Here is a 27,194-nt window from a genome sequence, read left to right as displayed (position 1 = left end):
CATAGTATACTGTACCTTGAGAACATAGATACTAGAATCTTAAAAAACAGATGTGAATCCTCAGTCTTTCACTTAGCTGTCTGAACTTTTTTCTTTCTTGAGACGGGGTCTCACTCTGTCACTCAGACTGGAGTGCAGTGGTGTGATCTGGGCCCACTGCAACCTCTGCCTCCCAGGCTCAAGCAATCCTCTCACCTCAGTCTCGAGTAGCCGGGACTGCAAGTGTGTGCCATCATGCCTGGCTAATTTTTGTATTTCCTGTTAGAGATGGGGTTTCCCCATGTTGCCCAGGCTGGTCTCCTGGACTCAAGTGATCTGCCCGCCTCAGCCTCCCTAAATGCTAGGATTACAGGCATGAGCCATCACCCCTAGCCTAACTTAAATTATTTAACTTCTCTGAACTTGATTCCTTATCTGTGAAGGGGGAGTAATATTAGTACCTACCTTATAACAATGTCAGATTTAATAGAGATATTGCCTACAGAGAGCTTAACACTGTGCCTGGCATGTGATCATATGTTCAATACATATTAGCTGTTAGGATTAAAGGCTGGGGTTTGTGCCTAAATCTGACTTAGCTATGCTGATACATATCCCCCATTCCAAGGCAAAACTTCTAATATTTGCGGAGAGATAGCTTAATCTAAAAACAAACAAATCTCCCTTGATATTGTTCAATTATAGCAACTAATTCCTGATATTGTACTAGAATGTCAGTTTGACTCTGCCTTTCCTGGAAAAATTCTCAGTTTCACAGTCAATTTTTCAAATACTTTAGATTTTTGGACGGAGAACATAGGAATTGGTATTGTCTTAATTTAACCAATTTTGAACAATTAAGGAACTGAATAGATATCAAAGGCAGCAACTCTTATATGGTATAATGGTTTTGAACTGTCCCCAAAACACAATATTAAAATCTGTTTTTCATTTCACAGAGACAAGATGGCTAACCAAAAACAATTTTTTCAGGTGTTATTTACACGGAACAAATTCAAAACACCAGTTCCTAGCCTCATGGAGTATTATTTTCGACTCCTTTATGTCTCCTTAAATAATGTTTTTTTCTTACTTGGTGAGGTTTGCTTTCCCACGGGACTCACGAACTTGTGCCAGTAGAAGATCTGGACATAACTTCTTAGCATCATCTGCCCACATACTTCTAGTGACCCCAAATGCACGAGCTTCATAACTCACTGCAATTATTCTAAGGTTAGAAAAAAAAGGAAACAGAAAACATATTATATGATCACAAGCAAAAACAAGTAACATTTAACACAAGTAATCTATAAACATATTAGAAACTTTTTGACCACAGATGCCATCATTCAATCCAAAACGAAGCAGTTCAGAAATCTCAAAAATAGGGCTAGGGACAGTGGCTCATGCTGGCAATTCCCGTACTTTGGGAGGCCAAGGCAGAAGGACTGCTTGAGGCCAGGAGTTCAAGACCTGCCTGGGCAATATAGTGAGCCCTGCCCCCTCAACCAATCCCCATCTCTACCCACCCCCCAAAAAATAAAATCAGCTTGGCATGGTGGGGTGCTCCTGTAGTTCTAACTACTTGGGAGACTGAAGAGGGATGATCACTTGAGCCCAGGTCAAAGCTGCTGTGAGCTGATGGTGCCACTGCACTCTGGATGGGACAATAGAGAAAGGCCCTGTCACCACCACCACCACCACAACAAAGGACCTGCCACAGTGCCACTGTGTTACCACTGAATAGTTGTGACAATAACAATGATACATACCCACCACCCTTCCATGATTTGTACTGTACAACTGCACAAGGTTTATTCCTCAAATGAGGATTTTGCCGCTGCTCCACTTGAACGAAAAAACAGTCCATGTCCACGAGAGCAACCACTCGATCCTGTCCAGTAGCCATTTTTCTGTAACACAACATTTTATGGACAGTTAGAAAAACACCTAATCCAAAATGCCAGGGAAAACTGTAATTCCATTCTTTCACTGATGAGCTACCATGAGCATGGGAGCATGGAAACTAACAAGAATGAAATAGGCATTTAAATATACAGGTTGAGTATCCCTTATCTGAAATGGCTGGGATCCAAAGTGCTTGAGATTTTGCATTTTTTTCAAATTTTGCAATATTTGCATTATAATCACCAGTTAAGCATCCGTAATCCAAAAATCCTAAACCTACAAAGCTCTAATAAACATTTCCTTTGAATGCTGTGTTGGTGCAAAACAATTTTTGGATTTTGGAAGATTTCAAATTTCAGATTAGAGATATCCTGAGTGGAAAAAACAGTTTTTAAGATTCTTTCACTCAACAACAATCAACAAGGTAGACTTCTGTGACCAAATGTGTGAGGATTTCTCCCTGCCAACAAACAAGCAATCAATTCTGCAGCAGACACCAAGTGGGTATCCTCCAATTCGAGACTGACATTATCTACCTGGAGAAAGCGTCAGATCTCACAGGTTGATGGCTCAGTCCCACAAGACTGCCCCCTACTTCTGATGCCAATCACAAGCCACAGGTTGTTTTCCTGTGCTTCTAACTGACTGGATATAAATTGGGAATCTCATGAGCCCCTCTTTGGGTTCAGTTAATTTGCTAGAGTGCATCACAGAACTCAGGGAATCAAATTTACTAGTTTATTATAAAGGATATACAGATGAAGAGATACATATGGCAAGGCATGCCCCGCCTGGGAACACCATTCTCCAGGAACCTCCTTTTTTTCCTATCCAGAAGCTCTTCGAACCCTCTCCTCTTGGGCCTTTTATGGAGACTTCATTGGATAGGCATGACTGACACCTGTGTAGAAATGTGACTGGACAAAAAAGATATGATCTAATACTAATAGACTAGGGAAACCCAGCAAGGCCTGTACAGATTCTTCCTGGCCTCTCTGGCTAGCATTCCTTCCTCCAGGGTATGGGGTAGGAACTCTTCTGAAATGAAAGTCTTATGACCCATAATCAGAAAGGCAGGGGAAGATTAGAGTCCTGCTTTGGGCAGGTGAAAGGAGGGCAGGAGAAGGTCAGAGAGAGATTCTGTTTTCTGAGGCTTGCTTCAAGAGCTCCAACATTATAACGAAAGCTAGGGGAGTTATGAGCTAGGAACCGTGGACAAAAATTAACATACATATATCACAATATCACAGATACTCAACCTGTACTGCTGGCATAAGAATAAATTAGTATAATTTTATGAAGGCAATAGGTATTAAAAGCTTTAAAAATACTTATCCTTAAAAGAACTGACCACAAAATACAAACATAGCCAATTGGCACATAAAAATAGGTTCACCATCATTAGTCATGGGGAAATGGAAATTAAAATGCACATCACCAGGGGAAGAGAACCAATATTGAATCTAGTTGACAGACAAATCTCAAGTATAAATTCAGAGAAAAGAGAAGGAGAAAATAATATATAACATCATAGCATTCATGAAAAATGTCAACCTTTTACTCTGAAATACTTTGACTTACAGAAAATTGCAAAAATGGTAGAGTTCTCCTACTCCCAGTTTCCTGATGTTAACATCTTACTTAACACAATTATCAAAATTTAAAAGCGAACATTGGTATATTATTAACTACATACTTTACTCCCTCCCAATCTGTGGCATTTCCTCGGTTGTTCCTTGTTTTTCATGACCATGACGCTTTTTTTTTTTTTTTTTTTTTTTGAGACAAAGTATCGCTCTTGTCCCCCCAGGCTGGAGTGCAATGGCTTTATCTCGGCTCACTGCAACCTCTGCCTCCTGGGCTCAAGCGACTCTTCTGCCTCAGCCTCCCGAGTAGCTGGCATTACAAGCGCCTGCCACCATGCCAGCTAATTCTTGTATTTTTAGTAGAGACGGGGTTTCACTGTATTGGCGAGGCTTGTCTCGAACTCCTGACCTCAGGTGATCCGCCTGCCTCGGCCTCCCAAAGTGCTGGGATTACAGGTGTGAGCCACCGCACCCGCCGAGAAGAGTATTAGTCAGTTTTTTTTTTTTTTTTTTTTTTTTTTTTTTTTTATTTTTTTTTTTTTTTTTTTTTTTTTTTTTTGTCACCCAGGCTGGAATGCAGTGGAGCGATCTCGGCTCACTGCAAGCTTTGCCTCCCGGGTTCATGCCATTCTCCTGCCTCAGTCTCCCGAGTAGCTGGGACCACAGGCGTCCGCCACCACGCCCGGCTAATTTTTTTTTTTTTTTTTTTGTATTTTTAGTAGAGACGGGGTTTCACCATCTTAGCCAAGATGGTCTCGATCTCCTGACCTCATGATCCGCCCGCCTCGGCCTCCCAAAGTGCTGGGATTACAGACGTGAGCCACCTCACCCTGCCTGGTCAGTTATTTTGAGAATGTCTCTTAATTTGGGTTTGTCTGATGTTTTCGTATGATTAAGATTATGCATTTTGGGCAAGAATATAATGGCAGTGATGGGGGGGTGAAATACATGCTGTCAATATATCTTATTACCTATTTAACCATGATCAGTGAAACGTTTTTTGCCACATTTGTCATTATACGGTTACTATTTTTCCTTTTGTAACTTAAAAATATCAAAGATACCCTCAGACGGCAAACATCCTGTTTCTCTTCAACCTTTCAATCACTAAGCACCCATCAGTGGCTCGTGCCTATAACAATTACTTTGTAGCATTCCGTGATTTTTCTACCATTCATGTAAATTTCTTAAACACAAGAGAAAACTCAATCTAACAGATAAACATATAAAAAGGTAGCTTGGAAGAACAAACCTTACATGCTTGAGAGTGGATGCTGTCTATTATTTAACATTTTTAGTAATCTGGAAGAAGAAATATAAAGCAGTGGCTCCCAAAATTTGCTATATATTAAAATCACCTGGGAATCTGTACTTTTTTTTTTTTTTGAGACGGAGTCTTGCTCTGTCGCCCAGGCTGGAGTGCAATGGCACAATCTCGGTTCACTGCAACCTCCGCCTCCCGGGTTCACGCCATTCTCCTGCCTCAGCCTCCCGAGTAGCTGGGATTACACAGGTGCGCACCACCCCGCCCGGCTTTTTTGTATTTTTAGTAAAGATGGGGTTTTGCCATGTTGGCCAGGCTGCTTTAAATACTATTGATATTTGACTTCCACAACTATATATACTAACTTAATTGGTATTGGTATGACCTGGGCATGAGTTTTTTGTTGTTGTTGTTGTTGTTTTTGAGATAGAGTGTCGCTCTTGTTGTGCAGGCTGGAGTACAATGGCACAGTCTCGGCTCACTGCAACCTCTGCCTCCCGGGTTCAAGCAATTCTCGTGCCTCAGCCTCCCAGGTAGCTGGGACTACAGGCACACGCCACCACGCCCGGCTAATTTTTGTATTTCGAGTAGAGACGGGGTTTCACCACGTTGGCCAGGCTAGTCTCTAACTCCACCTCGGCCTTCCAAAGTGCTGGGATTACAGGCGTGAGTCACCGCGCTCAGCCTAGCATGGGGATTTTTTTTTTTTTTTCTAGACAGAGTCTCGGTCTGTCACCCAGGCTGGAGTGCAGTGGTGAGATCTCAGCTCACTGCAACCTCCACCTCCCGGATTCAAGTGATTCCTCTGCCTCAGCCTCCCCATTAGCTGGGACTACAGGCACGTGCCACCCCACCCAGCTAATTTTTTGTATTTTTAGTAGAGACGGGGTTTCATCGTGTTGGCCAGGATGGTCTCGATCTCCTGACCTCGTGTTCCGCCCGACTCGGCCTCCCAAAGTGCTGGGATTACAGGCGTGTGCCACCGCGCCGGGCCGGGGATTTTTAAAAGCTCTCCAGGTAATTCCAATATGCAGCAGTTTGGGAGCCAAGACCTAAATAAGACAATCGAAACACCAGCAATCCATGATTTAAATACGAGAAACACAGGTTATACAGTTGAGTGAGCACCAACTGTATTCTAAAAAAAGTTTTTCAAAAACTAACATTCATCTTGAAAAAAACCGTGTCTTACAACTGCAAAGCAGGAAGGTGAGTGGAAAGAAAAATAATTAAAATCAGAGCAGTCAAAGCATTAATTCCTTATAAATTCCAATCGACGCCTAAAACAGGCAGAATGTGGTATTTTAAATATTTACAAGTTAAAACCATAACATGCCAGAAATCTCTCTATTTTGAAGTGGCTTTTCAGTAGTACTGGAACAGATTGAGCCAACAAATAGTATTGTCACAGAAAAAAACACAGGCTAAGCACCATATTAGATCCAAATACCAGAAGTGGAGCAGGAATAGGAAGCAGTGATTTATGTTCAGCACACAATTTACTAAGCACACAATCACAAAAACAGACATGCAGACTTTAACTGATAATAAAGCTATTGAGGTTTTCCGTTTATGTATTTACTCGAGAAAGCAAGAGATTTATTTATTTATTTTTGAGATGGAGTTTCGCTCTGTCGCCCAGGCCGGAGTGCAAAGGCGCGATCTCGGCTCACTGAACCTCCGCCTCCCGGGTTCAAGCGATTCTCCCACCTCAGCCTCCCGAGTAGCTGAGATTACAGGCGCGCGCCGCCACGCCTGTATAAAAATACTAAAAATGCAAACATAATTTTTGTATTTTTAGTAGAGACGGGGTTTCACCGTGTTGGCGAGGCTGGTCTCGAACTCCAGACCTCAGAAGATCCACCCGCCTCGGCCTCCCAAAGTGCTGGGATTACAGGCGTGAGCCACCGCGCCCGGCCAAGAGCTTTATAAAGATGGAAAACGAAGAAGACTTTCTGCCCAAGCCATGCTTTTGGATAAGGATTACACTACTTTGAAATCTTATACATAGCACTTGGCCAATTATCAAAACTGCACAAGCCTTCACTGATTGCAATTATTCCCTTTAAACATCTCGAGTTACCCCAATCCGCACAAAACAAGTTTAGTGCCCACCAGGTAATAACACATCCAGGAAAATAATTCCAAGAGAGAGGTTTAAGAACTGCAGGAAAAACATACTTTTTTCTACAAGAAAAATCTTAGAGGACAGTACCAGGGCCTTATCCCTGTTAGCATGATTTATATTTCACGTAACGTTGGCCCAGTCACTGCTACATTATAAAACCAACAGCCAAGGCAACATAGAAAGTCTGAACACAGTGACAGCGAACGGTTCTAAATTTTCTTACCAAGGTAACAAACACCTGGCAAAACTGCCAGCAGCGGTTGCCGAAAATGCTGGGCTCGGTGCCCACTGGAAGGAAAATGGAAGGACTCTTGAATATCTTTTCGCCTTTCTGGGAGCGGTCCAGTGAGTTTCGAGCGAGATTTATTCCCCGTGACGACGGAGAAACCGAGAAGGGATCGTAAAGGATCCTGCCCGGGCAACCGTCCCCCCAGCAGGGATCAGCCGAGAGCGGCGCGCCCAGCAACGACGCCGCCCGACTGAGGTCTGACAGCGCGCCCGCTGCGAAGGGCCGTTGACGCGGCTGCGCACCGCGGCTCTTCCGCCTCCCGCCCCGCCCACCTAAGTTCAACCTTCACACGGGAGCCACCACTTCCGCGGGCGCGTGCGCAGTGGCGGGCCGGGCGCGTGCGCAGCGCCGGCTCCTTCCTAGCGCGAGCTGCGGCTCACGCTCCTCCTCCAGCTTCCCACCCCCGCCTGCCCGCCGCGGCCCGGTACCAACGGGTGGTCTCGCCGAGGGAGCTGTCGTGCCTCGTGGTCCCGGGACTGCAGTGGTGTGCGCTCTCGGCGCGTGGCGCTAGGCGTGGCGCTAGGCATGGCGATGGATCAAGTAAACGCGCTGTGCGAGCAGCTGGTGAAAGCGGTGACGGTCATGATGGACCCCAACTCCACCCAGCGCTACCGGCTGGAAGCCCTCAAGGTAGCTGGGGTCCTGGCGTCCTGGGCCGGTCCCGACACCCTCTCCCAGCCCCAGCAGCTCCGGCGCCGCCTGTAACTGGGGTAGTCTCCCGCCCACGCGGCCCCTGGACCTCCTTTCCCAACTCCCCGGGACCTTCCCCTCGCGGCCCTCCGCGCCTCTCCCAAACCCCTGCCTTCTCTACTCGCCGCTCCTGTCCTTTGCCTGGGACACTCCGGTACCTAGCTGCTTCTCATCTCGCCGCAGCTTCCCACAGCCCTCTCCTCCCCCTTTCCTCGCTTCTGTGCACTCTTGTCCGCAACACGACCCTCGTCCATTTTCATTCCCCAAGCCCGACATCCCCTCGCCTTCCCGAGGCGCACGTGTATATCCCGCCCCCAACACCAGCTTCATTCTTTACGGTCTCTCCTGCACTAAACGTTTTCCTGCTGGCCCACTCCCCTGACCCGAACTGACCGAGCTCCAGCCCCTCTGGTACCCTTATGCTTATATATCCTTTAACATCTCTCGCTAACTTTCGTTTGTGTCTTGGACATTTTCCGGGGAAATTCTCGCACCCCTACTTCTCCCATGTTTTTGAGTGTAATTTTTTTCGGCTATTTTGCGCAAAGATAACTTCTACCACTTACTTTGCATTTTAACAAGGGCACTTTGGTTTCCTGAAAGGAGTTTGCTTGAGACCCGAATGCTCTGCTCTTGGGACTGACTTATGTTGCAGTTTGGGGGTGCTAATACAATTCAAGCTTACTTGCCCATAAAACAACGTGTGTGGGCTGTGAGAAATGGCCATTTAGGAGAAAATACTTGTGCTGTACATTTTTAAAGTGATGTTAACTTCAAAAAAGAGAGTGACCACCACTTGGAGAAAATGTTACAATATGTAGATGTATGCCACAGGGTTTGGAATCAGAAACAATTGGGTTCTATTAGTTTGGTTTTTATTATTAATATTTAAAATAGACACAAAAGTGGAGAGAATACGACAGTGATTCTGCATGTTCCTGTCACCTAAATTCAGCAATTAAAGATTTTACCGCATTTACTTTTTCCACTGCCTATCCTCTCTCCCTGCCTCGAAGGTTTTTAAAAGAAACCCTAGAAATTGTTATTTCACCCCTATGTACATCAGGGGAATGTCTCTAACATAATTTCTTATTCCTTTGTGTCCATTTTTTTCCAACACTAGTAGGGCTACTGTTGGCCATAGCATGGAAGAAATCTGGAACCATCACGCTGGAAAGAATGTTTATCAGTTCTTTATTCATAATATATATATAATATATATACATAAAATAGAGTGAACACCACTTGGAAATGTTTTGTGTATATATAACATTTTACATATTTTATATTTTTATTTTTACATTAAATATATATTTTAAAAGCAACTGTGCTTGGAGATCCATATAATATTGATCTAGGTTTTGCAACTTTAAACATGTAGCTTAGGTTGGAGTTTCTTTTTGAGATAGGATCACACTCTGGTTGTCCAGGGTGGCATGCAGTGGTGAGATCTCGGCTCACTCCAGCCTTGATTTCCCGAGCTCAAGTGATTCTCCTACCACTTCAGCCTCCTGAGTAGCTGGGATTACAGGCACCTGCCACCATGCCCGGCTAATTTTAAAAAATATTTTTAGTAGGCTGGGCGCAGTGGCTCGCACCTGTAATCCCAACACTTTGGGAGGCCAAGGCAGGTGGATCACCTGAGGTCAGGAGTTCAAGACCAGCCTAGTCAACATGATGAAACCCCGTTTCTACTAAAAATAAAAAAATTAGCTGGGTGTGGTGGCTTGCACTTGTAGTCCCAGCTACTTGGGCTCGGGAGGCCGAGGCAGGAGAACTGCTTGAACCTGGGAGGCAGAGGTTGCAGTGAGCCGAGATCATGCCATTGCACTCCAGCCTGGGCGACAGAGTGAGACTCCATAAATTATATATATATACATACATATATACATATATATGTATATGTACAATATAATATATATGTATATAATAATATATACATATATATGTATGTATACATATATATTATAGAGATGGGGGTTTCTCGAACTCCTAGACTCAAGTAGTCCACCCATCTCAGCCTCCCACAGTGCTGGGACAGGTGTGAGCCACTGCACCTGGCCCTGGTTGGAGATTCTTAAGATGAAATTCTTTTAGTCCCTATTCTCTCAGCCCTTGAAAGGAAACACTAACTTTTCTTCTTTCAGTTTTGTGAAGAGTTTAAAGAAAAGTGTCCTATCTGTGTCCCCTGTGGCTTGAGGTTGGCTGAGAAAACACAAATTGCCATCGTCAGACATTTTGGCCTTCAGATCCTGGAACACGTTGTCAAGTAAGGAGCTCTTGGACATTACCACTGAAGTCTGAGAGAACAGATCTTTATATCTTATATAACCTATAGAGATGCTGTTTAAGTGAGTAGAGAAGAGCAATCTCCAAGAAGAAAGGAATGATCCCCTAGATGTTATCAGAACCTCACAGGAGCTCTCATTCAAGATTTAACCTTTCTTTTTTTCAGTTTCTTCATCCATGTAAAGTGTGTGGTACATATTACCCATTCAACAAATATTACCTGCCATTTAGCCAATACTTTACTGAGCTCTGACTATATGCCAGTAGCCCTCGAAGCCTTTTTAGAGTAATGCAATGTATAGGTCAGTGAATCTCTGATTAGGCACTGTGGCTTTCTTTTTTCTCTCTCTCTTTCTGAGTTTATGTGCCTTCTCTGGATGGTACATCCAAAGCAGGATTATATGAGAATAACTGAAAACCCATCCTAACTTGATTGTCCTACCCTCAACACCTATCAGAAGAGGTAGCCTTTAAGACTTAGCCATAGTTTTTCCGGAATTGTTTTGTAAGCCAGCACAGAAAATGAGTGATGTCAAAATTGCATTTTCTGAAAAGCAAGTACATTGTTGCAGTTGACCTAGATATATATTCACTTTTGGCCCATCAATAAAATCATGAGGAAAAGCTGACGTGTGGTACAAATCTTGTGCAGATTCCAGTTAATAGACCATTGCATATATAAAACCTTTTCCCAAGAAGTTTTCTGTTAGTATTTTGGTTAAACGTAGATCATTTTTGCCCATTCGTTGATGGGTACAGAATCAAAAGTATAATTTCTTAATGAAATCTCCAGCGTAATCAAATGTAGAAATCCATGCTATTCTCTTGTAAAGACAAGACTTCTAAAGTGGTTCTATTGACTTTATGCATTTTGGTGGCCAGGTTTCGGTGGAACGGCATGTCTCGATTGGAGAAGGTGTATCTGAAGAACAGTGTCATGGAGCTGATTGCAAATGTAAGGAATGGGTGGTTGGGAGACATGTTTCCAAGGTAGTTTAGGCAAAGCGCGACTTCTTCAATAGAGAGTTTGTGTAAAAATTCACTGGTTCTAAATAGGTCAGACAGCACAAGAAATCATAATTCAGGCCAGGCACAGTGACTCACACCTGTAATTCCAGTGCTTTGGGAAGCTGAGGTAGGAGGATCACCTGCATCTAAGAATTCGAGAGCAGCTTGGGCAATGCAGTGAGACCCCATCTCTACCAAAAATACAAAAATTAGCTGAGCGTGGTGGCGCATGTCTGTGGCCCAGCTACTCAGGAGGCTGGGGTGGGAGGAATGTCTGAGCCCAAGAGGTCCAGGCTGCAGTGAGCTGTGATGGTGCCATGGTGCTCCAGCCTGTGCAACAGAGCAAGACCCTATCTCCAAAGGAAAAAAAAAAAAAAAAACCAGAAAGCACAATTCAGCATATGTCTCTTACTAGGTTTAATTAATCACACTTATGTATTGACTTCTGTTTTTTAAATTATAAAGACAGGGCAGTGGGGATTAAATATTTTCAACAAATCAAGATTCTTAGATCTAAATTAGATTGAAACACTGTTTTATTTTCTTTTATTCCAAACAACTACTATGTGATACTAATGATGAAAAACATGCAGAATTTTAAGTATGCAGAATGAATTTGTTTCAAGTATTAGAATATGACTTTTTTTTTTTTTTTTTGAGACAGGGTCTCTGTTGCTCAGGCTGGATTGCATTAGCATGATCATAGCTCACTGCAGCCTCGAACTCCTGGGCTCAAGTGATCTTCTCACCTTAGCCTCCCAAGTAGCTGGGATTATAGGCATGTGGTACCATGCCCAGCTAATTTTGTTTTTGTTTTTAGAGAGACAGGGTCTCACTATGTTTCCCATGCTAGTCTGGTCTCAAACCCCTGGCCTCAAGCAATCCTCCCACCTTGGCTTTCCAAAATGCTGAGATTACAGGTGTGATGACTGGATGACTGTCTCTTTAAACACAAAACAGAATATGACTTTAAACATGTTCAAAATTGTAGCCTTTTTTCTTTCTTGGTTTTTTTAAATAAAAGACATGAGAGATGGGATCTTCTAATACTTCTGCGTCTTCTAGTATTAGAACTATTGGTAAAATATTCATTTGCCCCTTCATACCCTTCCATTTTACCAGCTACTCACTATACTCCTTATTTCTTTTTTTTTTTTTTTTTTTTTTTTTGAGACAGAGTCTCGCTCTGTCGCCCAGGCTGGAGTGCAGTGGCGCGATCTCGGCTCACTGCAAGCTCCGCCTCCCGGGTTCACGCCATTCTCCTGCCTCAGCCTCTCCGAGTAGCTGGGACTACAGGCACCCGCCACCACGCCCGGCTAATTTTTTTTTATTTTTTTATTTTTAGTAGAGACGGGGTTTCACCGTGGTCTCGATCTCCTGACCTCGTGATCCGCCCGCCTCGGCCTCCCAAAGTGCTGGGATTACAAGCGTGAGCCACCGCGCCCGGCCTATACTCCTTATTTCTATACCCTTCCTCCCTGACCTTCTGCAAACTGAAGCAATCAATATGAGAATCTTTTCATTTTGTAAAGAATAATGATGTCATCCTAGCTCTCTATATGACAGCCTTTTTATTAGGTGATGCAACCCTCACTTAAGCTTTAAGTGAAAGAGTGATTAGCGAGAATGCAGGACAAGTGACTCAGGCATGAAGAACAGGTTCATTTTTTCTGTTTGGTTTAAAAGTAGGCCTGCTGATAAATTTTGTACAACTCTACAGCCCAGCTTTTTTCTGGAATTCTGGAATCCAGTCTTGCCTATCTCTTAATATCTCTTGTTCTTTTTCAGGGAACATTGAACATGTTGGAAGAGGAGAACCATATTAAAGATGCTCTGTCTCGAATTGTAGTGGAAATGATCAAGCGAGAGTGGCCACAGCATTGGCCTGACATGCTAATAGAATTGGACACCCTTTCCAAACAAGGGGTATGAAACACAGCTATATCAGTTTGGTATACTTTTCCTTGGAACAAACTTCAGGGTTTGTTGTTTGATTTTGTTTGTGGTTTTTTGTTTTTTTTTTGGCAACAGAAAATAGCCTTTGGATATACATAAAATGAAAAGATATTTTAGTTTTTAACTAGCTTATTTCTATTGGTATAGGAAACACAGACAGAATTGGTGATGTTTATCCTTTTGCGACTGGCAGAGGATGTAGTGACTTTTCAGACACTTCCCCCTCAAAGAAGAAGGGACATCCAGCAAACATTAACCCAGAACATGGAAAGAATCTTCAGTTTTCTGCTTAACACACTTCAAGAAAATGTAAACAAGTATCAGCAAGTGGTAAGGGATACCCCTACTATAACATTTCTGTTTTCCAATATGAGTGTTTTTGATTAATCTTACAGTAAGGAACTAGGGTGTCTAGGTCAGCAAAATGAAAGCCTATTTTATAAGCAAAAAAAATAAAAAACTAGGAAATGACAGAAAAACTGGAGCTCATTTTCTTTATTTCTTTTTTGAGACGGAGGCTCGCTCTGTCACCTAGGCTGGAGTGCAGTGGCATGATCTCGGCTCACTGCAACCTCTGCCTCCCAGGTTCAAGCGATTCTCCTGCCTCAGCCTCCCAAGTAGCTGGGACTACAGGCGCCCGCCACCACGCCCGGCTAATTTTTTGTATTTCTAGTAGAGATGGGGTTTCACCGTGTTAGCCAGGATGGTCTCGATCTCCTGACCTCGTGATCCGCCCGCCTCCCAAAGTGCTGGGATTATAGGTGTGAGCCACCGCGCCTGGCCTTCTTTTTTTTTTTTTTTTTTTTAAAAAAGAGATAGGAATCTTGGCTTACTGCAACCTCCACCTCCTGGGATTACAGGCATGTGCCACCACACCTGGCTAATTTTTGTATTTTTAGTAGAGATGGAGTTTCACTGTGTTAGCAAGGCTAGTCTCAAACTCCTGGCCTCAGGTGGTCTACCCACCTTGCTCTCCCAAAGTGCTGAGATTATAGGTGTGAGCCACCGAGTCCAGCCCTAGGTGTTATTCTTAATTTTATTTTCAGAAGGGTTCGTTAGGAAAATACTAATTTATTTATTTATTTATTTATTTTTTTTTTGAGAGGGAGTCTCACTCTGTCACCCATGCTGGAGTGCAATGGCACAGTCTCGGCTCACTGCACCCTCTGCCTCCTGGGTTCAAGTGATTCTCCTGCCTCAGCCTCCCGGGTAGCTGAGATTACCGGTGCCTGCCACCATGCCCATCAAATTTTTGTATTTTAGTAGAGATGGTGTTTCACCGTGTTGGTCAGGCTGGTCTTAAACTCCTGAACTCAAATAATCCGCCTACCTTGGTCTCCCAGAGTGCTGGGATTGTAGGTGTGAGCCACCACACCTGGCCTAATTTTATATGCTTGTAAGTTAACATTATGTGCCTTTGTATGGATTTGAAATATAAGGATAAAAATCAACCATATTTGTGTATTCACTGAATAGCCACTATTTTGATGTATTTAATATCATATATATATGTATATACGTGTGTATATATATATGTATGTGTATATGTGTGTGTGTGTATATATATGTATGTATATTATGTGTGTATATATATATATATTTTTTTTTTGAGAGGGAGTTTCACTTTTGTTGCCCAGGCTGGAGTGCAGTAGTGCGGTCTTGGTTCACTGCAAACCTCCGCCTCCCAGGTTCGAGTGATTCTCCTGCCTCAGCTTCCCAAGTAGCTGGGATTACAGGCATGCGCCAGCACACCGGCTAATTTTTGTGATTTTAGTAGAGGTGGGGTTTCACCATGTTGGCCAGACTGGTCTCAAACCCCTGACCTCAGGTGATCCACCCGCCTTGGCCTCCCAGACTGCTGGGATTACAGGCGTGAGCCACCACGCCTGGCCAACATCCAGTATTTTTGAGTACATGGTTTTCATATAGTTATGCTATACATACATGATCATAAATTGTATTCATTTAATTATGCTTCTGACTTTACTTGTTCTCCCTAGGGGAATATCAATTATGCGTGCTTAGTAAAGTTGTGTTATTTTCCAAGATTAAAAATTGCATATATTTAAGAATCATTATTCAAGGGCATTGATGGGGGTGGGTAGAAAGTTATTATGTGGCCTTTTGCTTATTAAAAACACTGGATCTTTATACTTCCTTTCAGAAGACAGATACTTCTCAGGAGTCAAAGGTAAGAGCTCTTTATAAAGTTCGAAGGAGACCTTTGAACCTTTCAGGTGAGGGGATACGTGCCCCTAGTGGATGGTGACCTCAGCTTTGCTTGTGTTGTATTGTTTTGGAAACAGGTCTTACTGTTGCCCAGGCTGGAGTGCAGTTGTGTGGTCTCAGCTCACTGCAGCCATGACCTCCCCAGCTCAAGTGATCCTCTCACCTCAACTTCATGAGTAGCTAGGAATATAGGTGCACACCACCATGCCCAGCTAATACTTTCTATAGAAACAGGGTCTCAGTGTGTTGCCCAGGCTAGTATCAAACTCCTGGCTTCAAGTGATCCTCCAGCCTCGACCTCCCATAGTGACTGTGGGCCACTGCATGTGTCGTTTGTTGTTTTTGTTTTTGTTTTTGTTTTGAGACGGAGTCTTGCTCAGTCGCCCGGGCTGGAGTGCAGTGGCGCGATCTCGACTCACTGTAAGCTCCACCTCCTGGGTTCATGCCATTCTCCTCTCTCAGCCTCCCGAGTAGCTGGGACTACAGGCGCCCGCCACCATGCCTGGCTAATTTTTTGTATTTTTAGTAGAGACGGGGTTTCACTGTGTTAGCCAGGATAGTCTCAATCTCCTGACCTCATGATCCGCCCTTCTCAACTTCCCAAAGTGCTGGGATTACAGGTGTGAGCCACCACGCCCGGCCTGTCCTTTGTTTTATTTTTGATCACTGAGCTATGGTGGAAGGGAAGTAAAAAAAAAAAAAGAAAAACTTACTTTTTTTTTTTTTGACACAGGGTCTTACTTTGTCACCCAGGCTAGAGTACAGTGACGCAAACATGGCTCACTGCAGCTTCAACATCCAGGGTTCAAGTGAGCCTTACCTCAGCCTCATGAGTAGCTGGGACTATAGATGCATACCATCATGCCTGGCTAATTTTTGTAGTTTTTTGGTTTGGGTATTTTTTTCTTTTTCTTTTTTTTTTTTGGTAGACACTAGTTTTGCCATGTTGCCCAGGCTAGTCTTTAACTCCTGGGCTCAGCTGATCCACCCATCTTAGCCTCCCAAAGTGCTGGGATTGCAGGTGTGTGCCACTGCGCCCAGCCTTGGGATGTAAAATGATAAGATTTGGGGTTTTGTGAAAAAGATAAAATGGCCACACATGCCAGTATGGTCTTATCTATGGATGTTGAGAATGCCATTGTTTGAGAAGTGATTGTGTTCCCTACCTGTGACTGTTACGTGAGTATATTCTTAAAAAATAATTTTCTTAGAATTAGAAAATAGGAGTTCAGTTATAACCACAGGTTCCTTACCTGTTACCAAGGACTTCATGGTCCAAAGTTATTTCTTTTCTGGTAGGCGCAAGCAAACTGTCGAGTAGGAGTTGCAGCATTGAATACTCTAGCAGGCTATATTGACTGGGTGTCTATGAGTCACATCACTGCTGAAAACTGTAAACTCCTGGAGATACTGTGTTTGCTGTTGAATGAACAGGAACTTCAGTTGGGAGCCGCTGAGTGTCTTCTCATTGCAGTCAGCAGAAAAGTAAGTTACCACTTCAAACTGACTTATCCTCATAGTCTCTGAAGTAGGCCGTGTATGTGTTTCATTGCATGTTGTGGGAGAAAGTCATTTAAAGGTTTGGGTTTTTTTCCTTGGGGCCAACTTACTGCCTGCTTCCAACCCCCTTGGACAGGAGTTTGCCAATATTCAAGGGATCCTTTGGCAGAATGTGGAGATTTATCAGGCTGCATGGTTCTTGAAACAGCCATGATACTTGGCAATTTACAGTTAACAGATGAAAGTAAATGTTTAAAGCTTGCTTAATGAATGTCAAGGAATCTTGGATGGTGGCTACAGTAGGTTGTCTTTTTTTTTTTTTTTTTTCATTGACACAGTCTTGCTCTGTCACCCAGGCTGGAGCGCAGTGGCGTGATGTTGGCTCACTGCAACGTCCGCCTCCCAGGTTCAAGCAATTCTCCTGCCTCAGCTTCCCGAGTAGCTGGGACTATAGGCACATGCCACCATGCCCGACTGATTTTTGTATTTTTTAGTAGAGATGAGGTTTCGCCATGTTAGCCAGGCTCGTCTCGAACTCCTGACCTCAAGTGATCTGCCCTCCTCAGCCTCCTAAAGTGCTGGCATTACAGACGTGAGCCACTGTGCCCAGCCTATATCTGTCTTGGCTAACCAATGGAACTATGACTCTTTTCTCCATAGGAATATTATCTACAAATGAAATTTACTTTGCTGTCATATCAGCATTATTGCCCAACACACACATTTATTTATTTATTTATTTATTTTTTGAGACAGAGTCTCGTTCTGTCGTCTAGGCTGGAGTGCAGTGGTGCAATCTCAGCTCAGTGCGACCTCCATCTGCCGGGTTCAAGCAATTCTGCCTCAGCCTCCTCAGTAGCTGGGATTACAGACGTGTGCCACCACACCCAGCTAATTTTTGTATTTTTTAGTAGGGACGGGGTTTCACTATGTTGGCCAGGCTGGTCTCGAACTTTTGACCTCAAATGATCCACCTGCTTTGACCTCCCAAAGTGCTAGGATTGCAGGTGTGAGCGACGGCACCTGGCCTAATTTTTGTATTTTTAGTAGAGACAGGGTTTCACCATGTTGGCCAGGCTGATCTTGAACTGATCTCAGGTGTTGTGTCTGCCTCGTCCTCCCAAAGTGCTGGGATTACAGGCGTGAGCCACCGCACTCAGCCTGCCCAACACATTTAAAAATGTAAGTTTATGCTTTTTCACTAAACTGATAGTTTTGACAAAAAATATGTAAGTTTATCCAGATTTGGTTTTAAAGAGTTGGGCTTCTTTCTAGTGTTTCACTAAACCCTGGGGTATATAAGAAATTATAAAGTCAATATATTTGATTATATACTTACAGAAGATGTCGGTACTTTGAAGTATAGTTTATATGACTGTGTTTCCCTAAAATTGGGTCTAGGGCAAGTTGGAAGACCGGAAGCCCTTGATGGTCTTATTTGGAGATGTTGCCATGCATTATATACTCTCCGCTGCACAGTGAGTATCTTTACTTTTCAGTGTGTTTTCTAATTTCTTTGTCATTTTTCTATCTTATTTGGATTTATCTGAAGTTCTTTTTTTTTTTTTTTTTTTTGAGCTGGATCTCGCTCTCGCCCTGTCACCCAGGCTGGAGTGCAGTGGCGCGATCTTGGCTCACCACAACCTCCGTCTCCTGGAATCAAGCGATTCTCCTGCCTCAGCCTCCCAAGTAGCTGGGATTACAGGCGCACCACCATGCCTGGCTAATTTTTCTATTTTTAGTCGAGACAGGGTTTTGCCATGTTGACCACGCTGGTCTCAAATTCTTTTTTTTTTTTTTTTTTGAGACGGAGTCTCGCTCTGTCGCCGAGGCTGGAGTGCAGTGGCGCGATCTCGGCTCACTGCAAGCTCCGCCTCCCGGGTTCACGCCATTCTCCTGCCTCAGCCTCTCCAAGTAGCTGGGACTACAGGTGCCCGCCACCACGCCCGGCTAATTTTTTTGTATTTTTAGTAGAGACGGGGTTTCACCGTGGTCTCGATCTCCTGACCTCGTGATCCGCCCGCCTCGGCCTCCCAAAGTGCTGGGATTACAAGCGTGAGCCACCGCGCCCGGCCTGGTCTCAAATTCTTGACCTCAGGTGGTCTACCTGCCTCAGCCTCCCAAAGTGCTGGGATTACAGGCATGAGCCCCTGTGCCCACCTGAAGTTCTTATTTAAATGCTAGCTGTCAATCGACAGTGTTTTTGGATAAGAAAATGAGGCATTGGCCGGATGTGGTGGCTCACACCTGTAATCCCAGCACTTTGGGAGGCCAAGACAGGTGGATCACTTGAGGCCAGGAGTTTGAGACCAGCCTGGCCAACATGGTGAAACCCCATCTCTACTAAAATACAAAAATTAGCCAGACCTGGTGGCGCACACCTGTAATCCCAGCTACTGAGGAGGCTGAGGCAGGAGAATATCTTGAACCTGGGAGGCAGAGGTTGCTGTGAGCCAAGATCACGCCACTGCACTCCAGCCTGGGCAACAAAGTGAGACTCTGTCTCAAAAAAAAAAAAAAAAAAAAAATGAGGCAGTCATGGCTGAATGTGCTAGCTAACATTTGTAACCTCAGCACTTGGGGAGGCCAAGGCGGGAGGACTGATTGAGTCAGGAGTTCGAGACCAACCTGAGCAACATGGCAGGACTCCATCTCTACAAAAAAATATAGAAATTAGTCGGGTGTGGTGGTATGTGCACTTGTAGTCCCAGCTACTCAGAAGGCTGAGGTGGGAGGGTCACTACAGCCGGGAAGTTCAGGCAACCATGAACCATGATCATGCCACTGCACTCCAGCCTGGGCAACAGACTGAGACCTTGTCTCAGAAAAATAGTTTTAAAAAGTTTAAAAGTTTATAAAGTTAAGAAGTTACAGTAAGCTAAAGTTAATTCATTATTGAAGAAAGGAAGTTTTTTTTGTTTTTTTAGTTTTTTTTTTTTTGAGACGCAGTTTCACTCTTGTTGCCCAGGCTGGGGTGCAATGATGCGATCTCGGCTCACTGCAACCTCTGCCTCCCGGGTTCGAGTGATTCTCCTGCCTCAGCCTCCCAAGAAGCTGGGATTACAGGCATGCACCACCATGCCCAGCTAATTTTTTATTTTTAGTAGAAACAGGGTTTCTCTCTGTTGGTCAGGCTGGTCTTGAACTCCTGACCTCAGGTGATCCACCCACCTCAGCCTCCCAAAGTACTGGGATTATAGGCATGAACCATCGCGCCCGGCTGGAAAATTTTTAAAATAAATTTAGCGGGCCAGGTACAGTGGGTTATGCTTGTGATCACAGCACTTTAGGAGGCCAAGGCAGATGGATCACCTGAGATCAGGAGTTTGAGACCAGCCTGGCCAACGTGGTGAAACCCAATCTCTACTAAAAGTACAAAGTAGCCGGGTGTGGTGGCGCACGTGTGTATTCTTAGCTACTTGGGAGGCTGAGGCAGGAGATCGCTTGAACCTGGTAGGCGAAAGTTACAGTGAGCCAGGATTGTGCCCCTGCACTCCAGCTTAGGCAACAGAGTGAGACTCCATCTCTAAATAAATAAGTAAATTTAGTTTAGCCTAAGGGTACAGTATTTATAAAGTCTACAGTAGGGTCCAGTAATGTCCTAGGCTTCCACATTCACTCACCACTCACTGGACTCACCCAGTACAGTCTTCTGTCCTGCAGTCATTCATGGTAAGTGCCTTCTACAGGTATACCATTTTTTATCATTTATGCCATATTTTTACTGTACCTTTTCTGTATTTAGATACACAAATACTTACCATTGTGTTATAATTGCCTGCAGTATTGGCTACGGTAACATGCTATAGAGGTTTGTAGCCTAGGAGCAATAAGCTATGCTATATAGCCTGGATGTGTAATAGGCTATTCCTGTTGTGTAAGTACACTCTATGATGTTCAAATGGTGATAAAATCACTTAACGATGCATTTCTCAGTACACATCCCCAGTCGTTAAGTGATGCATGACTGTAAGGGCTTCCACGTACTTTCTTCCAATTGCTCTAGAAAATACTAAAGCAAGGCCGGGCGCAATGGCTCATGCCTGTAATCCCATATTTTGGGAGGCCAAGCCGTGAAGATTGCTTGGACCCAGAAGTTCAAGCCCAGTCTGGGCAACATGGCAAGACCTCATTCCTACAAAAATCAAAACGAAAATAAATTAGCTGGGTATGGTGGCATGCGCCTATAGTCCCAGCTACTTGGGAGGCTGCAGTGAGAGGATCCCTTGAAGCCCATTAGTTTGAGGCTACAGTGAGCCATGTTTGAGCCACTGTACTCCAGCTAGGTGTGACAGCAAGATCCTGTCTCAAAAAAAAAGAAAAGAAAGAAAATATTAAAGCATTTCTTGATAACATGTTTCTTACCAGGAAGTCAGGCAGAACTATATATTATAAGTAGTTGAATCTGTTCCAACACCATCTTTTTGATACTCTTTACCTTTAGTCCCAAGGAGAAAGGAAAAGGTATGAGGCACATGTGTTTTACATAAAATCTCTTACTACCCATTCTAATACACATTTTTCATGGCTTCCTTCCCTGTAGAGACTGCAGCACTGTTTTAAGGGATCCTGTTAATTAAATGAATAACGTTTTTTGGGTAGTTACTATTTTTAGGTCCAATTCTTAGTTCCATAGACATCATGACACTCATACTAAGTGGTGTCCCATTTCTGTTTGTGCTGTGGGTACCATACCACAACCATGGTTCATAAAGCTGTGATTCCAACCCAGGTAGTCAAACTCCAGAGATTGCACTGGACACCATAATATCGTCCTGTCCTTCAGTGTTCCTAAAGCCTAGGCCTCGTTTACCCCAAGATCCTTGCCTTTTATGTGATACTCTCCTCCTCCAGAAGACAGCTAATATGGCTGCTGTTCACACTCGTAGTTATTAATAGCTGTTTGTGTGAATAGTCCTATATCATTTCAGGTCAGGTTTTGCCACCAAATAAGTTAAAAAGATTTTTTAAAATTCTTAATTTAGCAAAACTATTGGAATTCTACTGAATTATAGACCTAACTAAATGATTTGGGGAAATGAGACACAAAGTGATGTTTTTATTATAGCCTTTTTAATTCTGTCAGTGATATAAGGAATTCTCTCATCTTACAGGACTGCTGATGGAGGAGGTTTGGTAGAAAAACACTATGTCTTTCTGAAGAGGCTCTGTCAGGTGTTGTGTGCGCTGGGCAATCAGCTGTGTGCATTGCTGGTGAGCTAGTGCTTGCTTTCTGTAGAGCTTCAAGCCCATTTGGGAAGAGCATTTAGAAACTTATGTTTCAATGAGGAGTTGCAAATGTCATTGATTTTAGCCTGATGGGGCAGTGCCCTACAAGTTATTGCATGATTCTATAGATTAAATTATCTTAATAGAATAGTGTTTGAGTGATCTAAATTTCTTTTAACAATAAAATAGTTATACCAACATCAGATATCCACATCTATTATTCCATAAAGTCAACGTTGGTTTCTTGTGAATTTTGGTACTTACAGAACCTCAATCTGCGAGTGCTTTATGCTTTTACATTCTGTTAGCCCACGAAACATGGACTTGAATAAAGAACCCTTTTCCCAATCTAAGGGATGTATTATTGGAGCACAAAAGAAAACTTGAGTCTGATTGACCTGGAAAACCTGCCATTAGAGAAATATTTAATACTCAGTCTTATAAGTTGGAAGACAGGACATTGGAACAGACATTTGCAATTGATGTTATATCTTTTTGTGGTGGTTTAAATGGTTAGAGAGGATAGTTGCGGAGATAAACCATTGAGGGGGCCAGGTGCAGTGGCTCATGCCTGTAATCCCAGCATTTTGGGAGGATGAGGTGGGCAGATCACCTGAGGTCAGGAGTTTGAGACTAGCCTGGCCGATGTGGTGAAACCCTGTCTCTACTAAAAATACAAAAATTAGCCAGGCATGGTGGTGCATGCCTGTTATCACAGCTACTCGGGAGGCTGAGGCAGGAGAATCGCTTGAACCCCAGAGGTAGAGGTTGCAGTGAGCCGAGATCGTGCCACTGCACTCCAGCCTGAGCAACAGAGTGAGACTCCATCTAAAAGAAAAAAAAAAGAAAAGAAACTATTGAAGGGGTTATGTAGTAGGTTGGGACACAGAGATGCGAATAGGTAAGGTCTGAGGAAGTAATACAGATTTTTTTTCTTCCTGTAATTTCTGAAATGAGTGTTTTTTATTTTACTGTTTGACCACAGAATGGGTTTTAATGATGATGATTGAGTAGGCAAAGTAACTTTCCTATATTTTAGCCCTTGAAGTGATGCCTTTCTTTAGCCAAAAGGAAATACAAAGTCCTTTTAAAACAAAATTTTTTGAGGGTTTAATTTATCTGTTTTTATTACTTCCCTGCTTTTTCCTCTCCTGCTTTTCTCGATCAACACCATTAATATAGTGGTCTTCTCCTACAGGGTGCAGATTCTGATGTAGAAACACCATCAAACTTTGGAAAATACCTGGAATCTTTTCTTGCTTTCACAACCCATCCAAGTCAGGTAAACTTTATACAGGTAACTTCTCAAAATTTTAGTTAGGTGAACCAATGTCAAGCACTGTGTCCTGAAATATTATTGTAGATCATGTATAAAATGTGACTCTTCAGGCCTTGGGGAATGACCGTAGTGTCATTTCATTAAGAGAATTATTGGCTCTTCTTCCTGAGCCAAACAGTGCACTTGTCTAGGTTAGCAGCTTTTCCCTTTAGGTAATATTCTGATTGTACTCAGTCACATGTGAGGTGTGTCCCAGGTGTTGTAGTACTAAAGTTATAAAGATTTTTGAAACAAAAGTCTGATTAATTGTATTATAAAATTAATTTCAGTCAGTTCAAAATTGTCCTTCTAATGTCACTCTGAGATTCCAGTATCCTTTTTTGCAAAGAAGAGAAAGTAGTAAAATTCAGCCCACATTCTAGGTAATTTCCTTGACCCACAGCCTTATCTTACTAACATGTGATCCACAGTGGGTAGTCATTACTGATAAATTGCAGTAGAGACAGCTGCAAAGTATTGTACAGATTTATTTCTATGAAAAAATGTAGTTGATAACTGCTAAGTAATAATCTGGGTTATATAGAATCCAAATCCTTAGACTGACGTTTTCTTTTTTTCCTCTTTAGTTTCTACGCTCTTCAACTCAGATGACTTGGGGAGCCCTCTTCAGGCATGAAATCCTGTCCCGTGATCCTTTGCTGTTAGCAATAATACCAAAATATCTTCGTGCTTCCATGACTAACTTGGTCAAGGTATATTATGGGAATCTAAACATGTGGAGTGTAGGTGAATACACATAATAAGACTTCGAGGCTGGGTGCAGTGGCTCATGCCTATAATCCCAGCTCTATGGAAGGCTGAGGCGGAAGGATCGCTTGAGCCCAGGAGTTGGAGACCAGCCTGTGCGACATGGCCAAACCTCGTCTCTACTAAAAATACAAAAAAATTAGCAGGGCATGGTGGTATGCACCTGTAGCCCCAGCTACTGGGGAGGCTTAAGGTGGGAGGATCACCTGAGCTTGGGAAATTGAGGCTGCATTGAGCTGAGATCGCAGCACCGCACTCCAGCCTAGGCGATGAGAGTGAGACCCTGTCTCGGGGGAAACATAAAAAAGACTTTGATTGGCATTATTAACAGCCCTTTCTTCATCACTAAGATTCCTTTACTGGACTTATTTTCTTATTCCTCAGGAAGAAATCAGTCCTTACTGGTTATTATAACTGCTCTTCCATATGAGAGTACTTATATATCGTAAGTATTGGGCTAGGTGCTAGGGCAAGAGCAGTGACCATACAATGTAATAATTGCTATTCAGGGGTTAAAAGCAGAATGCTTTGGAAGTACATAGGAGGGTTGAGTCGGGAAGATTCCAAGAGGAGGCAATATCTAAGGATTGCTTCTGGAGGCCAAGTGAGAGTTATAAAGGGAAATAAGGGGAGTGAGAGTAGAAGCAAAGATTGCTCACTACCTCAGTAGAGAGTTGCTCATGAATTCCCTGCTAAGCGCTCTTGCAGCTGACAGATTCTTAATCTTAATTTGTAACATCAGAGAATGGGGCACATTCAATTCCTTATTTTCTTAAGGAATTTGCGTAGTACATAGCACACACTTGTGTTCTGTTTTTTTTTTTTTTTTTTCTTTTTTTTTTCTTTTTTGAGACGGAGTCTCGCCCTGTCACTGAGGCTGGAGTGCAGTGGCACGATCTTGGCTCACTGCAACCTCTGCCTCCTGGGTTCAAGCAATTCTCCTGCCTCAGCCTCCCAAGTAGCTGGGACTACAGGTGCCCACCACCGCACTCGGCTAATTTTTTGTATTTTAGTAGAGACAGGGTTTTACTGTTTTTCCCAGACTGGTCTCAAACTCCTGAGCTCAGGCAGTCCATCCGCCTCAGCCTCCCAAAGTGCTGGGATTGCAGGCGTGAGCCACCGTGCCCAGCCACACTGTGTTCTTATTTTCTGCCATGGGCTTCAATTCTTTTTTGAATGAAACATACAAAGTTCTGCAAGTTCAAGTTTATTCTCAGTGTTCAGTATTTGAGGCAAGTAGCTCTCAATTCTTTCTTCCTTACTATGTACTGAATTGTCATTTTTTCTTGGGAGCCTAAAAGAATTCAAGAATTTAATTCTCCCTGAGGAACTTGGAGGATGGTATCAACTAAAAGTATTCTCTTTTCTACCACTGAGGAATACTGGAACTGGGAGCAAACTGTGGACCTGTGATAGAACTGAAGTGGATATTTACCATACAATATCTCATGCAAACCCTTAACTCTAAAATAAAATAAAAGTGCTTAAACTCCTGAAGCTTAAACACTCCTTCAGTGGGGACACTTTCATCCCCTACCCCAATTACCTTTCTCTTTCCAGATGGGCTTTCCTTCTAAAACAGACAGCCCTAGCTGTGAATATTCTCGGTTTGATTTTGATAGCGATGAGGACTTCAATGCTTTCTTCAACTGTAAGTGATGTTGGCCTTGGATTTCTCTCAACAGTCTCAGAATGGCATCTAGTATTATGAATCATGGTGCATGGTGTTTGGGGTTTTTACGAAAGATCCCCAAATCTGGATAGCAGCCTACTTATTAAGCTGTAGTTTCCCATTGCAGAAGAGTGCTGGGGCTATTCCAGGCGTAATGTTTTGTTTTATACCACAAACCCCCACAGCACTTGGACATTGATGTTTAGGGACGGTAACCATACTTAAGAGACTCTTGACTTTTTTTCATACTTAGGATTAAATACCATCTTACCTTATGGTTATTTGTTTCCCCCAAAAAGTGGAAAAATCCATTTTATTCTAATATTCTAGTTCTGTGTTTTCTGTGCCTTATTTCTTTTTTTTTTTTTTTTTTTTTGAGATGGAGTTTCACTCTTGTCGCCCAGGCTGGAGTGCAATGGCGCGATCTCGGCTCACCGCAACCTCTGCCTTCTGGGTTCAAGCGATTCTCCTGCCTCAGCTTCCCAAGTAGTTGGGATTACAGGCATGCACCACCATGCCCGGCTAATTTAGCATTTTTGGTAGAGACGGGGTTTCTCCATGTTGGTCAGGCTGGTCTCGAACTCCCGACCTCAGGTCATCTGCCTGCCTCAATCTCCCAAAGTGCTGGGATTACAGGTGCGAGCCACCGTGCCCAGCTTGCTTTTTTTTTTTTTTTACAGCTTTATTGAGACAAAATTCATTTACCATACGGTTCACCCACATATAGTATATAATTTAATGGTTTTTAGTATTTTTACAGAGTTGCGCAGCTATCACCACAATCAATTTTAGATTATATTTTCATCACCCCAAAAATAAATCCTATATCCACTAGGAGTCATCCCCCAATTCCCTCATCTCTCCCAGTCCTAGGCAACCAGTAATCTACTTTCTGTCTCTGTTTTGCCTATTCTGAACGTTTCATATAAATTGAATCATACATGGTCTTTTGTGACTGCCTTCTTTCACTTGCATAATATTTTTAAAATTCATTTAAGTACTTGATTTTTTTTTTTTTTTTTTTTTTGAGATGGAGTCTCGCTCTATTGCCCAGGCTGGAGTGCAGTGGCACAATCTCGGCTCACTGCAACCTCCACCTCCCAGATTCAAGAGATTCTCCTGCCTCAGCCTCCTGAATAGCTGGGACTACACACACGTGCCACCACACCCAGCTAATTTTTTGTGTTTTTAGTAGAGACGGGGTTTCACTGTGTTAGCCAGGATGGTCTCAATCTCCTGACCTCATGATCCACCCGCCTCGGCTTCCCAAAGTGCCAGGATTACAGGCGTAAGCCACCACACGTAGCCTTTTTTTGTCTTTGTTTTTGTTTTTGAGATGGAGTCTTGCTCTGTTGCCCAGGCTGGAGTGCAATGACACACC

The 27,194-nt window shown here is 43.3% G+C and overlaps 2 protein-coding genes across 4 annotated transcripts in view; one reads left to right on the top strand and one right to left on the bottom strand.

Annotated features, from left to right (window-relative positions):
• Nucleotides 1-7,360, bottom strand: part of POLH (DNA polymerase eta) — a 38,595-nt gene extending 31,235 nt beyond the window's left edge. The window contains exons 1-3 of one of the 3 annotated variants that reach the window (XM_032140799.2): nucleotides 7,089-7,360; nucleotides 1,752-1,892; nucleotides 1,073-1,207 (exon numbers count right to left, since the gene is read on the bottom strand). In XM_032140799.2, coding sequence (XP_031996690.1) covers nucleotides 1,073-1,207; nucleotides 1,752-1,888 — 272 coding nt within the window. In that variant the 5' untranslated portion in view covers nucleotides 1,889-1,892; nucleotides 7,089-7,360. Of the gene's footprint in view, nucleotides 1-1,072; nucleotides 1,208-1,751; nucleotides 1,893-7,088 lie in introns of those variants that run through there. The other 2 variants (XM_058432515.1, XM_032140800.1) reach the window with 2 other exon arrangements.
• Nucleotides 7,361-7,491: 131 nt separating this feature from the next.
• The window catches only part of XPO5 (exportin 5), a 53,800-nt gene continuing 34,097 nt past the window's right edge, over nucleotides 7,492-27,194 (top strand). Inside the window, exons 1-12 of the mRNA XM_032140798.2 lie at nucleotides 7,492-7,784; nucleotides 9,992-10,113; nucleotides 11,016-11,088; nucleotides 12,930-13,067; nucleotides 13,245-13,427; nucleotides 15,262-15,288; nucleotides 16,626-16,811; nucleotides 18,228-18,304; nucleotides 21,941-22,040; nucleotides 23,254-23,337; nucleotides 23,961-24,086; nucleotides 25,702-25,792. Coding sequence (XP_031996689.1) covers nucleotides 7,680-7,784; nucleotides 9,992-10,113; nucleotides 11,016-11,088; nucleotides 12,930-13,067; nucleotides 13,245-13,427; nucleotides 15,262-15,288; nucleotides 16,626-16,811; nucleotides 18,228-18,304; nucleotides 21,941-22,040; nucleotides 23,254-23,337; nucleotides 23,961-24,086; nucleotides 25,702-25,792 — 1,312 coding nt within the window. The 5' untranslated portion in view covers nucleotides 7,492-7,679. The remainder of the gene's footprint in view (nucleotides 7,785-9,991; nucleotides 10,114-11,015; nucleotides 11,089-12,929; nucleotides 13,068-13,244; nucleotides 13,428-15,261; nucleotides 15,289-16,625; nucleotides 16,812-18,227; nucleotides 18,305-21,940; nucleotides 22,041-23,253; nucleotides 23,338-23,960; nucleotides 24,087-25,701; nucleotides 25,793-27,194) is intronic.

This window comes from Hylobates moloch, unplaced genomic scaffold (genome assembly GCF_009828535.3).
Source record: "Hylobates moloch isolate HMO894 unplaced genomic scaffold, HMol_V3 SCAFFOLD_20, whole genome shotgun sequence".
Taxonomy (NCBI): Eukaryota; Metazoa; Chordata; class Mammalia; order Primates; family Hylobatidae; genus Hylobates; species Hylobates moloch.
Note: the sequence above shows the minus strand (reverse complement) of the source record. Positions and strands in the feature narration are given on the sequence as shown.